The sequence below is a fragment of the Melanostigma gelatinosum genome, assembly GCF_949748355.1.
Source record: "Melanostigma gelatinosum genome assembly, chromosome: 17".
In the NCBI taxonomy this organism is placed as follows: domain Eukaryota; kingdom Metazoa; phylum Chordata; class Actinopteri; order Perciformes; family Zoarcidae; genus Melanostigma; species Melanostigma gelatinosum.
Window position 1 is genome coordinate 11,017,312 of NC_136650.1, and position 16,350 is coordinate 11,033,661.

Below are 16,350 nucleotides of genomic sequence, written 5' to 3' on the forward strand. Positions count from 1 at the left end.
TTGTTGAAAAATCACAGATCAGTCAGTCTGTTTGGACATTTAATGTCAATAACATGTTATTAGTTATGTTAATTAAATGTCTTTAAAAATGTATAGAATAGAGGATAATAGAGGTTTACAGAATTCCTTAAGACTTCTCTCCATGTTTTTGTATCATACCACGGTGACTTGTGTTGTTTCAGGTTGGGAACCTCTGCTTACTGACAGATTACAGCCTTCTGACCAAATTGCACTTGTAGTCAAGTTTATTTGCTCCAAACCAGTTGATGGAAGCGCACCTAATACGCCATTGCTTTTTTTGAAACATTTCAAAAGTTCGCTTGATAATCGAATGTCAACAGAGCTACTGTCAAGTTGTTGAAGTTCATTCTTGACCTTACTCTGAAATAGCAGTTTGACAAGATCATCCCAACTCAAGAGCCACTTACTGGCTTTTTTCAAGAGCTTTTAACTACATCCCATGTCTTCATGAGCGATGTATAGTTTGCTCAGGTGTCATGGAGATGGATTGGTTGATGGCAAGCTCAGTAGCTGTGATGATGACATAGCACTTGTAAAGTGGAGCACATGGAAGTAGCTTGACACTGTCTTCTTCAGCAGAGGCCGCTGAAAGCTCCAGATTAACCGAGAGAACTGACATGAAGTTGGGATTGTGTTATCAATTTCATATCATTTTCATGAAACGCAAATTTGCATTTGTGTCTCGTATCTCCATTCACATATCGGCATCTCAATCATTGGTTGACTGATTATTAGAACGACAGACTCATTGGGTCTGACTTGAGCTTTTACAAACAATCAGGAATTGGTGGATATGATGTCCAATTATGGCCCGTGGTGTTATGAATAAATAGCGGCTTTCCCCGTGGCTGTTGATGGTTGCTGTCTCATTATATTTGCGGAGCAGCTTTTGGACTGTCAGCTAACATTTGGTTCACCTACATATTGTTTAAGACACTCAGACAGCTTCTCTGAACCTCCCACGCAGAGCGAGACACAGGGGTTGTTTTGTTACATTTTGCTTTTTCTACGCAGCTGTCATTCTCCCAAAAAAAATAAGATACCGGTATCTATAATTTATGAACTCAACAGGAGTTGGAGGTTACATGCTCAAAGTTGCAGTTTTGCCACTTCGATGATCAGAGAAATAGGAAACAAACCACTTGGCTGGACGGTTAATGATGCTCCACCTTTGGTACAAATGTCTCCTTGAGTTTTGAGACCAGGTGGGCATGGCATGGCAGGGCATGGCAGCTCCACAGGGATCCGATGCCCAGGTTTTCTCCATCTGATGTCAAGAGCTGACGCTGAAGCCTTTCAAAAGATCAGTGAAACATTTCAATCATCTGATAACAAGTCCAGTGGATTGACTTCAACTTTTTTTGGGAGAACGCCACACCCTGGATGACTGAACAGATCTAGCAGGTGTGCAGCAGAGGGTTTCCCCTACCAACAGGCCCTGTGGTTAACGCAGTGTGGGACGGCACTGCTGTGATCACTCATCTGTGTGTGTGGCTTTGTTGGTGTGCGTCTGTGTGTATATGTTGTTCTTTCTTGCTGTCTCAGCACGAGTAAAATCCACTGTGATATTTTAACAGCTTGTAAGCTACTCCCTGTGTGTGTTCATGCTCTCTGAGTCTGTGTGTGAATGTTGATCCATGTGTGTCCTCCTGCCCGAAATCTTTCCCAGCATTCCCTTCTACACATCTTCATGTACGACCATGGCTATAAGATACAAGTACAAGAGGTTGGATTCATCTCTGTCTTTGGGATACTTTTTCAATGGCTGTTGATAATCCACTGTTTTGCTTCACTATTTTCCCACAAAACGGGGTTTTATATGCAAGCAGACAAGGTATCTTTTGTGAGTCAGAGCAATGTTTAATCAAAATGTGGATCATGCTTTGGAAAAACTCCACAGAGAGAAACAGCCTTGTTCAAAGTGACCAATGACCTTATAGCCAAATATCCTTGGCAATGTTCACATTCAATCCTCTACACCTCAGCCTTTGGCGCCAAAGAGAGAGGGAGAGCTGGACAAGTGATGTGTGTGTGTGTGTGTGTGTGTGAGTGTAGTCAGTAAGCTGGCTTCATTGAGGCTGAAATAAATGTAATCGAACCAAAAGGACAGTTTTTGCATGTGCTGCAGGCAAACATGTTTTTATTTACACATACAGATTTGCATCTTCAAGGAATGCTTGACCTCCAACATATTCATTTATTTAAGAACTACTCACTCCATGTTACCTTGAATTCTTAAAGAAGGCTTTGCCTCTGCGGCAACGGCGTCAGTCGGGACCTATTATAGAGAGTCGATCAGCGGTAACCGCTGTATGAGAATAGCTGGCCAGTGGGGCACAACAGAGACTCACATGCACTATCGTTTCACAGCAAATACTTCAATTCATCAAAAATGTTCTCCGCATTTTGATTCTTCGTTCAGAAAAACAATTTTCTTCAAGAATTCTAGGTAACACCAGATGAGTAGTTGATATAGAAATGGTGTTTTTGGGGGTTGAATTATTCCTTTAAGGCAACTTGTAATTATTTTGAAGACAGTGGACAACCATGACAGAGATAGTTGTATAATATGGGGCCTCAGGCTTCCAGTGGACCCTCTGCTGCTGCCTGCCACTGCAGCCGCACAGTCAAATCCATGGTGTAGTCGTGGTTCACGGCCACTGCAGCAGTCGTTTTACCTTCCATCATACTGAACCAGAGTAAAACATGGCTTTAGGGACAGGAGTTTGACAGGTTACCACATATGCCTTTCTTCCACTGTACCTGCTTGCGATACTGTAGAGAAGACGGAAAGAAAAATATCTTGCCCTACTGACATATAGTTTTTGCCAACATTTCACACTCGCTGACAACACCGATGCACCCGAGCCAGCTGACTTGGAGTGTGTGTGTGTGTGTGTGTGTGTGTGTGTGTGTGTGTGTGTGTGTGTGTGTGTGTGTGTGTGTGTGTGTGTGGGGGGTTGGACTGGCGCATGATGATCATAAGGTGGTGTTTTGACGATTAAGTGTCCTGATATGTAATTTTCTGCCAATATTTGGCTTCAAATAGAGGTTGACAGTGCAGCTTAATACAATTTAAATGAGGTTTTACAGGTTAATTTTATCATTGGTAGGTCAGGCACAGGCGGCAGCATGGAATAATAATTTGCCACCATTGAAGTGTGGTTAACTCATCTCTTTATCTGTTTTTTTTTCCTCCCATTTTGTCTCCAGTCCTTTTTGGACAGTTTGTGTTGTTCCAGACATCTCTAAATGATGTGGTGGAAATCTACGATGGACCAACTCAACAAAACATGCTGCTTTCTTCTCTCTCGGGGTCCCACTCTGGTAAGGATCGACGGCTAGACAGATCGGTGGATGGGACAGATGGACAAACCTGAGCCCTAATTTACCTTTCTTCTGATCTTGTCTCTTTTTGACTCTCCAGGTGAGTCTCTACCTCTGAGTACGGGAAACCAGATCACAATCAAGTTTACCACGGTCGGACCAGAGACTGCGAAAGGATTTCACTTTGTCTACCAAGGTCAGCCGATCACACGTAGCCATAGTAGTTATTCAAATGATTATTATTGTTATTGGGAGCCATTTTCAAGTAAATTACATGTATTAGGGTTTCGAAAAACAGTCTTGAATTCTTATTTATTTATTGGTTTCTTGGGTTAGGGAACAGTGCACATTCCCGTAAATGCGCCAGAGTTAGCCAAGAGACTATTTTTCATCTGTAGTCCCATGTATATGGGTTTATTTTTGTATTTATATATTTATATATATAATTGAACTAGAAAAGGCACACTGAGATGTAACATATCTTTTTCAGGGATGTCATGGCCAAAACATTTGGCATTTCCATCAATGTTTTATTTTTATTTTTTATAAACGCTTGTGGCGTCTTCATTATTTCTGCAGCTGTACCGAGGACCAGCTCGACCCAGTGCAGTTCAGTCCCCGAGCCGCGCTTTGGGAAGCGGCTGGGGAACGACTTTGCAGTTGGCTCGTTGGTCCAGTTCGAGTGCAACCCTGGTTATGTCCTGCATGGCTCCACTGCCATACGGTGTGAGAGTGTCCCTGACAACCTGGCACAATGGAATGACACCCTGCCTACATGCATAGGTAAATATGAATCCAAAGAAATAGTCAGGAAAGACAGGAATGTTGTAAGATGCATTACTAGCCGTATAATGGACTCCCGCTTTAAAACAAACGCAGATAACCTTTCAATGTGGCCAGATCATAACCCGAACTATGCCAAAGCTGTCACCCCGGCCTCAGGCCCTTTGCTCTCCTCCTCTGCAGAGGAAGAGATGGCACAACAGACTTTTGTTGTTTTAACCTCTGCCTCTCCTTTCTGCTCTCTCCCAGTTCCCTGTGGGGGTGCGTTGACCTCTCGACGTGGGACCATCCTATCGCCTGGATATCCAGAGCCCTACGACAACAACCAGAACTGCGTGTGGAAGGTCTCCGTTCCAGAGGGGGCTGGAATACAGGTAGCACCTGTCACACGCTGCTTTCTGGCTGACCTATATGTATCATTAAGCTTAAAAGCTGAGCAGGCAGGACGTTAAGGGAGATAAGATATTATTGGAAGGATGAATGGATGGATAGTTTGTGAGAGAGGGACCATCCTGAGCTGATAGGATCTAATCGTGAGAGATAATGCCTGAATGCGTGTAGGCTAAACTGCTCTCACGGACAAATACAAAGGCAAAGATGCCTCTGACAGAAAATGGAGTCAGTCACACACATTTGACAGACACCTCACAGCATTGCAAGTAAAGCCTTGTCTCACATCTCCGTTTATGTTGCTTGACAGATTGACAAACATCATGTGTTTTACTTCCTTTTTTAAATTTGTTCCTATCAGGAAATTGACCGTTGTATCAGATGCAGTTGAAATACATTTTTAGATGATTTTGTTTATTACAAATGCTGTCTCTCTCTCTCTCTACCTCTATCCGTCTCTCCAGATACAAGTTGTGAGTTTTGCCACTGAGCATAACTGGGACTCTTTGGATTTTTACGATGGTGCCGACAACCACGCACCGAGACTGGGCAGCTACTCTGGTAAACAGCTTTTTCTGTATTTTTTTGAAAGCGTTACTCATACTTTTTACACATACTGTTTCATGGCCACTCTTGCCAAAAAGCAATATGGAAAAATGACTAGTAGGGGACTATTATATTATTAACCGAGTAACCGAGAAGAAACTGCTGAACGACATTCAACATTCTTCGTCAAGACAGGCCTCTCACAAATGTCAGTATGTAGGGAGAAATCGATTTTTTTGAAGCAACAATCTTTTTGAAAGCATTCATACTCTACATAACAAAATGTAGGGAAGACGGAAAACTCCGTTGTCTGTGTCCTGATCACAGTAAATGTAGCTGGACAGGTATATACATCATGACAACATTCAAAGAAGAAAAGTGCATGTTGTCATGATGTTTTTTGAGGAATACAAGGATGCTGGCCATGTGGCCCCCTGCTAAGAGTGCAATTCGAGCTAAACTGGTCCCATTCTGAGTCCCTCAGCGGGAGCAGAAGAACACATCCAACGACACCTGCTTTGTTTATCTGCGATTCCTTGCAAAAGACATATGAGAATTTTTTGTCGCATAGCTAATTGATCCTCTTACACTCTAATTCTCTACTGAAATAGATTATTCCCTGAGCAGCTATGACATGAGGTGTCGAAAACCAAAAACAACAACATTATTCACATTGCTTAAATCTCCCAAAATGTACTGCACAGTGTCATGAGCCACACCTTCAGAATAACTTTAATAAGAAGAGCAAGCATCTCATGGTGATCATGGTGCGTTTGATATTCACTGATTTCCAACAATAAAACAATCGTATACAGATTATTATCCGTAATTGAAAGTAAAAAAAATGTTGTCATGTAAAAATTAGTATTGTATATTTCACTCATGCATGCAGATGAACACTACAGTTATCTCCTCATCTTTTCCTGTCGAAAAAATAACAATAAAGTGCGTCCGGTCCAAATATACAGTGGAAGTCCCTGTGCTCTAGCAACTCATATTCAACCAAAGAATGTCTTCCGTTCCTCTGGATTCATTCACCCGTGTGATTCAAACAGCTGTCCAAAGGAAAGGGGGAGCCAGCCTCTCCTGGGGATACTAATACTTCGGGAAGCCGAGTGTGATTATCTGCTACTCTCGTTAAATAATCTATGGAAAGACCTGACATCTGTGTCGCAAACTGGATACAGTATTATGTTGTTGGCAATGAAATGAAAGGACCGTATTTCCATATCTAAAGTCATAATGAGTAAATACATGCAGGGCGATGCAACTGCTAATTAATATTGTCGTACATCCCCAAAATAACTAATGGTTAAATTCACTCAGTTAATTATTCATCATCATTTATTATTGAGTCAAAATATTTCGTTTTATTGTCCATTATGGTAATGACTGTGATTTTCTCTGGAAAATTAACACGACCAGCGGGGGGGGCCACACAGTGTTCAAAGATCTGCTAATTAATTCCCCTCACAACCGGCAGCCAATAACATCCATTGGCCTAATTCACTGTTCATTCAGAGAAATGCCTCTTTAACTTTGATAAGTCTGCTGACACACCTGCCGCCGAGCAAAGCACAGCATGCAAGTCAGAAGCAGCTCACTGGCCTCTTGAGAAACCGATAAAACTCCACAGGTAATAACAGGTGGTTATTATCAGAAGACACTTTTACCACAGCTGCATCTTCAAGCAAGACAACGACATTTTCACTGATAAAGAGATGATACGTTACTGTTCCTTTACATTAAAGTGCATCATCCAGGACCCTGACAGAATCACACTGTTGCACGGTGCCAGCTTTGCTTCAGTAGTGCAGTACCCGTTTTTTTTACTTTGTACTTCCCCTTGTCACGCTAAGTAGGTCAAGCCAACATTTGAAAAGTGGTTTCAGGTAAAACAGATGTCTCATATATCAGCAATTTCCCTTCTCCCTCCTTCGAGAACACTTCACAAAAAAAGTGAAAATGTAGGTTTGGGAGGCCTTTGTTGTTTCCTTTGCTGTCAGATAACTAAGATCCTTTTGCTTCCAAGCCTCAGTTGGAAAATGAAAAAATATGTGATCATGGTCCTCTGTTGCTCTCTTCCTCTCTCCTTGCTTTTAGGCACGACCATCCCCCCTCTCTTGAATAGTACATCGAACAACCTCCATCTCAGCTTCAACTCTGATATTAGTGTCTCAGCTGCTGGTTTTCACCTGGAATATACAGGTAACATATTTGTTTTGTATACAGCTTTATCTGTGGCATATGCTATATATGTATATATGTATATATATATGTATATACATTTTATACCCATGTTTCTATCACATTTCTTATCAGCTATTGGTCTGGAGTCATGTCCCGAGCCTCAGACGCCAAACTATGGAATAAGACAAGGAGACAGATTCATGGTGGGAGACGTAGTCCAGTTTTCATGTGAACAAGGATACTCTCTTCAGGTAAAAGATACAACCTCTATGTCTTTCTGCACAGATTCATCCGCAATTGGAGGAGAGCCATTTCAGAAACACGGAGAACACACACGCGCTACATGTTGAAGTTGTTTAATGCAAAAGAAAAGCCAGATGTGTATGTGAAATCATCAAAAGGCTGCTCAGCTTTTCTGAAGTGCCGCCATTCACTCTTTTTATCCCCTGAGTGCACAAATCAAGAGCTATATAAACTGTGAATCAGAAGGAAACCCCGCTCTCGGGCGGTTTTCCCAGCTCTTACTAAACATACACGCTTCATATACAGTTCTGCATTATTACTATGTATACGGATAATAGGAGAGTCGATAAAAAAACCCACTTCTAAACCCAATTGTTTATTGTCTGTGGAAATGTCCCAACTGTTAAATGATAAAGTAATAGATTGTGGTTGCTTTTGCATTTCTAGGGCAATGCCCATATCACCTGCATGCCTGGACCTGTTAGAAGATGGAACTACCCTGTGCCGCTATGTCTTGGTAGGTGTCCTCCTACAAAACATAGATGCACACACACACACACGTGCAGCCTGGATGTACTGAGATATGTGCAAAAGTTCAGGGCTGCAGAAATGATGCAACGAGTCTCCATTTCCAACCCTGGCTCTCTGGGGAAATAAGCCGTTTGATCAATTTGCTGTTCTGTGATGAGCTGATTATTTAGTATTCTGTGCAGAATATGATTGAGCTTTTAAACTGATGCAAAGCTAAGTCAGAGTCTGTCATAAGCATGCAGAGTGTGTGTGTGTGTGTGTGTGCCAAAGTATCAGCATGCTGCGAGGAAACAAGCCTTGGACACGCGTCTAGTTGCACAATGGTAATTTATTCAAGAAGGGTATTTATTCAAGACTCAGAATATCAATGTGTTATTCAAAATGATGCAAACTGCCAGGTTGAAGATACTCAACCTCAAGACACTAAAAAAAAAAAGGAGTAGTACTCCGTCATGTGTTGCTTTCCACACTGAACCACTGTTTCCCTTTTCTTCTCCCTTTCGGCATCGTGTGTGTTCCTGTGTGTGTCCAGCCCAGTGTGGGGGGTCTATGACAGATGTAAGTGGAGTGATTCTAAGTCCTGGTTTCCCCGGTAACTACCCCAGTGGATTAGACTGCACATGGACGGTCAACTTACCTGTCGGCTTTGGTAAGATACACTGTCAACTTTCAACTTGACTTAGAAACGGTGTGTGTGTGAGTGTGTGTGTGTTCTTCTCTCTCCGTTTGTCTGTGCATCTGTTTTCTCTGTCTGTTCACGCATCTATGTTTTTTTATTGATTGATTTATTCAATTCCTCACTCACTCATGCACTCAATCAGCGTTTGGTGGCTTTTATCCACATCTTTTGATGAGTGTCTGCAGGTGAAGCGTCTACAAACGCTTTTATTGCCGGCCTCTCTGTCAAGTTCTGATAATCGCTTTTAAATGTCAAAACTTTTCCTCAGGTATCCATCTCCAGTTTCTGAACTTCTCCACTGAAGCGATCCACGATTACTTGGAGATCCGCAGTGGAACGCTGGAGATGGGCTCGGTCATTGACCGGTTCAGCGGTCCGGTCATCCCCAAGCCTCTGTTCAGCACCACCCACCAGACCAGCTTCTTCTTCCACAGTGACTATTCACAAAACAAGCCAGGGTTCCACAGCACATATCAAGGTACATGTTGCACCTCTCCAACATCTTGTGTACACTTTGCTAAGGAAAGAAAGCAAAAGCAGACGTCTGACTCTGCTGAAGCGTGGAAACTTGGTGTTTGGACTGAATTACTTTTCTTACTTTATTTCTGAGGAGCGACTAATAACAAAATGATGTACTTTTTCCAGAAGACATTTCTAAAAATGTTTCTTGACTCCTGAAGCACTTGCTAAAAAATGACATCTCCAGGCCCTTTTTTGGATTCATTTCAGTGATGAGTTCAGTTTTGTATGTATTCTATCGGACGCTAAAAGACTTATATTTATTATGACAAGTCTTGTAGATAGCCCAAATGTGTTACGGTTGATTCCATTAATGTGCAAATTACACTGGCTGCTGAATAATACCTTTTATCTTATGACAGGGGAACTGCCAACGCGTTTTAAAACAGAAAAACGAATGTGAACACAAGCAGTTGTATTATTTCTACAGCTATTATTTCTACGAATGTTCGTCTTCGGTCACTCTTGTTACTTTGGCTGTGAAAAGTCGCTGTGACTGAAACTGTCAGATTTAATATAAGAGTATTTGGCGACATCAAAATAACAAGTAAGAGCTTCTTTGGGGCATGATACCCTTTTCAAAAGGTTTGTGCCAATCATTTGTATCTAGAAGTCTGCAGATCTCCAGCATTTTATATGTGATTTTGGCTGCAGATTGCATGAGGTCATCTTAATCCAGAGGAATGATGAGTTAGTCTTCTACAGTACAGACTGACTTTTGTTTAGTCAGTGGTAGAATGGATGCATTTATTGTCTCTCTCTCTCTATGAATGAGTTGATTTTAGTTTTTCTAAATTTGACTAACATGGGTTGTTGTCTCTCAAGCCTACCAGCTCCAGAGTTGCCCAGACCCCCGGCCTTTTCGAAACGGCATTGTGATTGGCACAGATTTCAGTGTCGGGATGACGGTGTCGTTTGAATGTCTGCCCGGATATTCTCTGATCGGAGAGGCTTCGCTCACATGTTTACATGGAATCAGCAGGAACTGGAATCACCCACTACCGCGATGTGAAGGTAATACCGTCAGAAAGCCTGTGTTCCATATGTTTACAGCTGAATGTGAAATTACCCTTCTTCTGATGTCAAAATGAGCACATTATTTTCCTTGATATCTCTACTCTATTACAAGCATATGCAACTTGTAAGTCAGCGCAAACATTAAACATGTTCCTTTGTAAATTGAATTTAAATGTAAATAAATCAGGAGGACATAAGAGAGGTGTCTGGCACATTGCTATTATACATTTCCAGCCATAAAGTCACGTCATTAAATGATATTATTCTGACTTTATGACAAGTAACTGCACAATGCTCCAATTTTTATTCTTTTTTCTTTATTTTACGGCCAGACTTTAGAGCACGAACAATCATTCAATGACCCTTAATTTAGAAAACTGTAAATATTCCGTCCCATAGCTCTCAGCCGGGTAACATTAACACCGCTGATGAGCAACGTCTACACGCTCGAGGAATACCTGTGCTGCAGAACTGAAATAAAACTGTAATGACAATTTATTAAAGGTATTAAGGTGTTATCCAGTGGGCATTACGTGACTGATAGAGACGTCTCCTCTCTCAGTCATCCAGATAATTACTAAAGCTTCACAATTGTAACACTAATTTGCTGGTAATGTATTAAGTGTATTTCTGTTAATATTCTGTCTCACAGCTCTCTGTGGTGGCAACATCACATCATTAAATGGCACCATTTACTCTCCTGGTCACCCGGAGGAATACCCCAACTTCCAGGACTGTGTGTGGAGTGTTAGAGTTCCTCCTGGACACGGCATTTACATCAATTTTACTGTACTGAGCACTGAGCCCATATATGACTACATTACCGTCTGGTAAGTTTTCATCAGTTATCCAATTGACTTGTTTTTCCACATCTTTACTGCACGTCTTAATTGAAAATGTTCATTCTCGCTATGTGCTGCCGCTTATCCATCGTTTCCACCTTGTCCTGCCTCGTCAAAATGTATTTCACTTTAAATTGTTGATTAGGCTTTTAATTTGTACCACATATGTGGAGAACGTCTGCTACACACCATCCTCTCTCACACAGGATGGCATGCTCTTTAACATCTCTTCAGAGCTGGCCTCTAATTGGCTAAATCCATGCAAGGGTTACTATGACTACAGACATCGCTCCTTGAATATAAATCTCCTCTGATATGATTTCCTCCTTGTTTTATCCGTCTGTCTTTACCCATAAGTCTCTCTTACCCCTTCCCTCAGCTCTTTACGATATCTCCAAGTCTCAGTCGGCCCTATATGTAATATACAACACGTCTTTCTCTTCTCACCATCCCAGCCTTGACTTCTCCCTTCATTATTCTTCTTAGGGAGAGCAGCCATTGGCAACAGCAGACATTTTGTCAATGCAAAATGTTGAAACCGGGCTTAGATACCCTGTTACACAGTTATCTGCAGGCCGTGCAATCTATTTCTATGGCTGCCATGTTGCTGCCCTTCTCTATAGCTGCAGCCCGTTCCCTATAAATAGACGGCATGGTGCAGCAGCAACAGTTTCAAAACGTCACCTGGCATACAGAGATGGAGAGGCACGACGAGGCAGGAAAAACAACACAACAGCTGCAGTGTGGGACACGGTTTGCTGCTGATACATTTCCATGTATTTTTAGACCAACACAGAAGGACCAAATGTCTGTATTGTACTTTTGTTGTCATGATGTAAGCCCTGTCAACCTTCCAGATTTCCAGGTTTGGCTGTTTCCACAGCCTTCGGGAAGCTTCTTTAAAGTTATTACAACAACAAAAAACTCTGTTATCTATTTAGAAAGTACAGCACAATGCACCTATTCCCGACACGTATACCTGGATGACCCACAAGTGTCCAACACCGACTATATCAAAGAAGCACTTTAATAATCTTCTTCCTCCAGAGAAAGACCGATACACCAAGAAATTGAACACTGGAAGCTAAAAACAGTCCTTATTCTCGACCTGAATATATCATCTCATCAGGGTCACTTACAATGTCTTCAGTTAAGTGTAGCTTCCCTCCGGGAAAGCTTTACTTTAGGGGGTTTTAATTTCGATAAAAATAAAACCAAAGGTGTAATGTCTGGCCCAAACCTCTTAACAACATGCTGCAGAAGCATTATCATCTCATTTTGTCATCATTAAGTTGAAACAATCTCACAATCAACAGTTAACAACAGATGCAACTAAAGACTTATCGATGAATCGATAAGTCTTGACCAGGAATTCCTCTCTGCACACTGCAAATTAGTAATAAATACATGTGTAAATAAGTACACATAAGCCCAAGATGCCATCTTTAGATCGCTTGTATTGTCCGACCAATGATCCAAGAACCTAAGGATACTAACACTGTGGCTCGGTGGTAGAGCGTCTCAGTATTGGGGGGGGGGTTGTCCTTCAATCAGAGGATCGGCGGTTCGATCTCCGATCTGTCGATGTGTCCTTGTGCCAGACACTTAAATTAGGCATTTTAGGCATATGATAGTCCTGATTGGCAGGTGGCACCTTGCATGGCAGCCCCAGCCATTAGTGTATGAATGGGTGTAAATGGGATAATGACATATTGTGTAAAAGCACTTTTGAGTGGTCGGAAGACTGGAAAGCTATATGAGTACAAGTCAATTTACCATATAATGAGAATATAAAAGAATCCTCCTCAACCCAGAGAATGTTTGACATTTTTGCTTAATTTCAACAATGAATCAGTTATCCGCTGTTAGATTCTGTATGACACAATCACATCAACCATCATGTCGTATCCAAACACACAGGACATTGGAGAACTGCCTCTCTTTAGCTGCACAGCTTTTTAGTCGCTTCAAATACGCTGAAGTCCAACAGCGTGTTTTTCCACAGCCGTCGGTGCTGAGGCTTGTTTCGTCCCTTCGCTGTGTGACTGTAGCTCGTAACTGCAATAGGCAGCCCGCGTGTCCCACACCGCAACACTGTCGAGCCAGGTGCCGTCCACCCACAGATGACTCCGTGAATTGGTCGCACAGCGTGTTCCTGACCCTGCTGTCAGTTGGAAATAGTGCGCAAAGAAAAGACAGCAAACACACGCGAACGCGGACAAAAAAAACCTCACAATCTCAGTCACACAGCCACAAAGTTGGCTCCCTGTAGATAGCACAGTGTCAGTGGTAAAGGTGCGATTTTCACAGCGGTCTTCTCTGTTCCACAGCCGGCCAACCTGACAGTCGGTTAGTCTGCTAATTGACCTCATACAGGGAGGCTTACGGCAGGATTCCACTGTAAGGATTATCATGTATGTCACAGATGTTACCTTGTGCTACCTCACACACTAAAGCCTTCTCTGTGCTCTATGTGTTGCGACAATGTGCTCATAAGTGTCCGTGTGTGTCCACATCAGCAATGATCATCAGTGGAAAGTAATGAATGAGACCTCTCTGACTCTGAACCACTCAGTGTGAATCGGCGGAGGGGACGATTCCTTACGTAACCTGACAGGTATAATTGGCCTCATCCAAAAACACTTAACGGCAGGAAATAATCAGTCCATTTAGCTTCATGATGACACTTTTTAATCACTGATAATGAGCCGGCTATTGGTTAGTTCCAGTCTGACAGCTGGTGGGTCGGCCATTAAAGGTGAAATATGCTCAGGACGTTGCACAGAGAGCCTGACCTGCCAGTTGACAGATATCTTCCTGTCTGCCTTCTGTGGTAATTGTGTAACTTTTCACGAATGCCAGGCCGATATTAGTGGGTAAACCAAAGCCAAGTCTACAACAGGACTCCCATTTGTTATTCTTATGAACTGACGACAGTTCAATCAATATTTATGAACTTGGGCATCCCAAAGCAAGCGTAAGGGAGCCAGGGCTTTGGAATGTGTTGTCATGGAGAGACGAAAAGGAACCGCTCTTTTGTAAGTGGAGTGGAATCTGAGTTTGTGATGGTTTTATGTCTCAATGATCTTTGTGACATTGTTGTTTGGATTGTTCGGAGAGGGAAGATGAGCCCATAGCCATGCACAATCACTCTGGGCGCCGGCGTTGTGTCACACAATGTCCGACTCCATTCGCAGTCAATGAAGCAGCTCCAGGTTTTGCCTCATGAGTGTCGTAAAAGTCTCCTCTATCTGTGTTTGTAGCCTCGGAGAAACCATTTCCTGGTCACAAGTAGCCATTTAACTGTCAGAAATGACGGCAATAACCTATTTGAATTGTGTTTTAGGTTGACTTTTCTCTCCCATTGTTCTATAAAGAAAGATCACATCCACTCGCTTATGGGTCTTTAGTCTCTGAGCGCCCCCTTTGTAACACAAGATTTCTGTATGCGTGTGTGTGTGTCTCTCTCTCTCTCTTTGTTTCTTTGTAGGGATGGTCCAGACCAATCATCTCCTCAGATTGGACAGTTTAGTGGGAACACAGCTTTGGAGTCGGTCTACTCGACTTCCAACATCATCCTCATCAAATTCCACTCTGACTTCTCTGGAGCCGGCTTCTTTGTCTTAAGCTACCATGGTGAGACACCAACGACATCATCACTTGTGTTCACAGAGCGAGCGATGGAAACATTTGATTGAGTTTGTTCAGTTCAAATTCTATATTTTCATGAACTTTCTCTGCAGTTGGTTTTCTTGTTGCGAACCTATAATGCTGTCATTAGTTGCAGCTGCAGTGATCGCATCGATCTGTTTGGTGGTGTGTTCGACGCTTTTCAACTTCATCATCATTACGCTCCACTCAGTCCTGCTTCCTCTGACGCGTTCTGACTCATGAAGTTTGGTCTTTCACTGGAACTTTCCACTCTCTGACTGACCCTGCCGTCTTGGTCACATTGCCCACATTGATAATATATTAGTCGCAGTGGTGCTATTGATAGTTTTCCTTATCTTGGCTACATTTCACAGCTTCTGTCAATATGATTTCATCTTTGAGTGTACTTAGACGTTATTTTAATGCCACTGCTCTGGCTATATGTATATCCAATTACTGTAAATTATAGTAATTCATCCTTTAGATGAGTGATCAATGCAAGAGAGAAGAAACTATTTACCATTGCTGTATGCAATGTATAAATGTTTAGAGTAAGGAAAAGTAGCTTTGCACAAAGAAAACAACAGTTGCAAAAGTCTGAGTGACCAAAAGCTTCGACGATGAACAGCTGACTGTTTGCCTGTCAATCACTTAAACAGTCGATACACCGTACTGTGAGTGAGCGGAGGGCTCAATCTTTTTTCATTTCCTTCTTTGGATCCAGCACCTCCTTTTTTTGGTATTATGCAGCAGCTTTTCTGTTGTCAGAAAGAAAGTAGCAGAAAGTTGGTTTGTAACAAAGAAAGAAAGAAAAAAGTTTCACTGGACTTTCACTGAAAAGTTCATTATTTTTCAATTTAACCTTTGAGTGAACACGAACCTTTTCTTGTCACCATTGTTTATCTCCAGTTCCAATTTGTTTTGTTTGAGAGAATTGCTATTATGTTAAAATAAAATACTCAAATGACTAACCACAACAGAAAAATTAACTTTTAGAAATTATGACTGCTCTCATTTTGTTGTAATTGGTACCGTCTTCATGCAAATAAGTCATCAATCAAAAGTAAAAGTAAACCTGTCATTTTTTACGTCAAAAACAAAACGAAAAGAACAAGAAAATGAGAAGATCTTCTGGCCGTCGTACACACTTACACACAGACAGTCTTCCCTCCACAGCGTTGTGGAGATTGTATTTTTCTCTGGCCCTGCGCTGCTCTTTCTCCGTGTCAAAACTGTCTCTGCCATTCAGCTTTTCATTTAATTTCAATCTTTTTGCTGTGGTCCTTCGGTGCACTTTGATTTCCCTTTGTTTCCAAACTGCAGTTTAAGATTAACCCCCCAAATTGGCTCTTTTCTTGTTTCGCCTGTCTACCTGCAAACATCAATCTTTAGTCACTTTAGCTGACTGTCATATGAAAACACTTTTATTCATTTCTTTGACTCATCATCCTTTTTAGTACTGTATCCCTTACTTTTATTTTCCTTTTATTTATTTTTTTTAAACAAAAACACCTGCACAGAGGTGGTACAGTAACTGGCATACATGAAATAAACTCATCATATTTAGGAGCAGGCTTGTTTGTTATCTCTGCTGTTTATAATTATAAGTTT

The 16,350-nt window shown here is 41.8% G+C and overlaps 1 protein-coding gene across 2 annotated transcripts in view; it reads left to right on the forward strand.

Moving 5' to 3' along the window:
* The window catches only part of csmd3b (CUB and Sushi multiple domains 3b), a gene marked incomplete at its 3' end in the record, with an annotated part of 316,085 nt that overhangs the window by 266,322 nt on the left and 33,413 nt on the right, over nucleotides 1–16,350 (forward strand). For both annotated transcript variants that reach the window (XM_079288066.1, XM_079288067.1), the window contains exons 34-46: nucleotides 3,235–3,348; nucleotides 3,449–3,544; nucleotides 3,928–4,131; nucleotides 4,381–4,505; nucleotides 4,986–5,082; nucleotides 7,171–7,275; nucleotides 7,390–7,508; nucleotides 7,948–8,017; nucleotides 8,564–8,680; nucleotides 8,979–9,188; nucleotides 10,055–10,243; nucleotides 10,899–11,076; nucleotides 14,579–14,724. In XM_079288066.1, coding sequence (XP_079144192.1) covers nucleotides 3,235–3,348; nucleotides 3,449–3,544; nucleotides 3,928–4,131; nucleotides 4,381–4,505; nucleotides 4,986–5,082; nucleotides 7,171–7,275; nucleotides 7,390–7,508; nucleotides 7,948–8,017; nucleotides 8,564–8,680; nucleotides 8,979–9,188; nucleotides 10,055–10,243; nucleotides 10,899–11,076; nucleotides 14,579–14,724 — 1,770 coding nt within the window. The remainder of the gene's footprint in view (nucleotides 1–3,234; nucleotides 3,349–3,448; nucleotides 3,545–3,927; nucleotides 4,132–4,380; nucleotides 4,506–4,985; nucleotides 5,083–7,170; nucleotides 7,276–7,389; nucleotides 7,509–7,947; nucleotides 8,018–8,563; nucleotides 8,681–8,978; nucleotides 9,189–10,054; nucleotides 10,244–10,898; nucleotides 11,077–14,578; nucleotides 14,725–16,350) is intronic.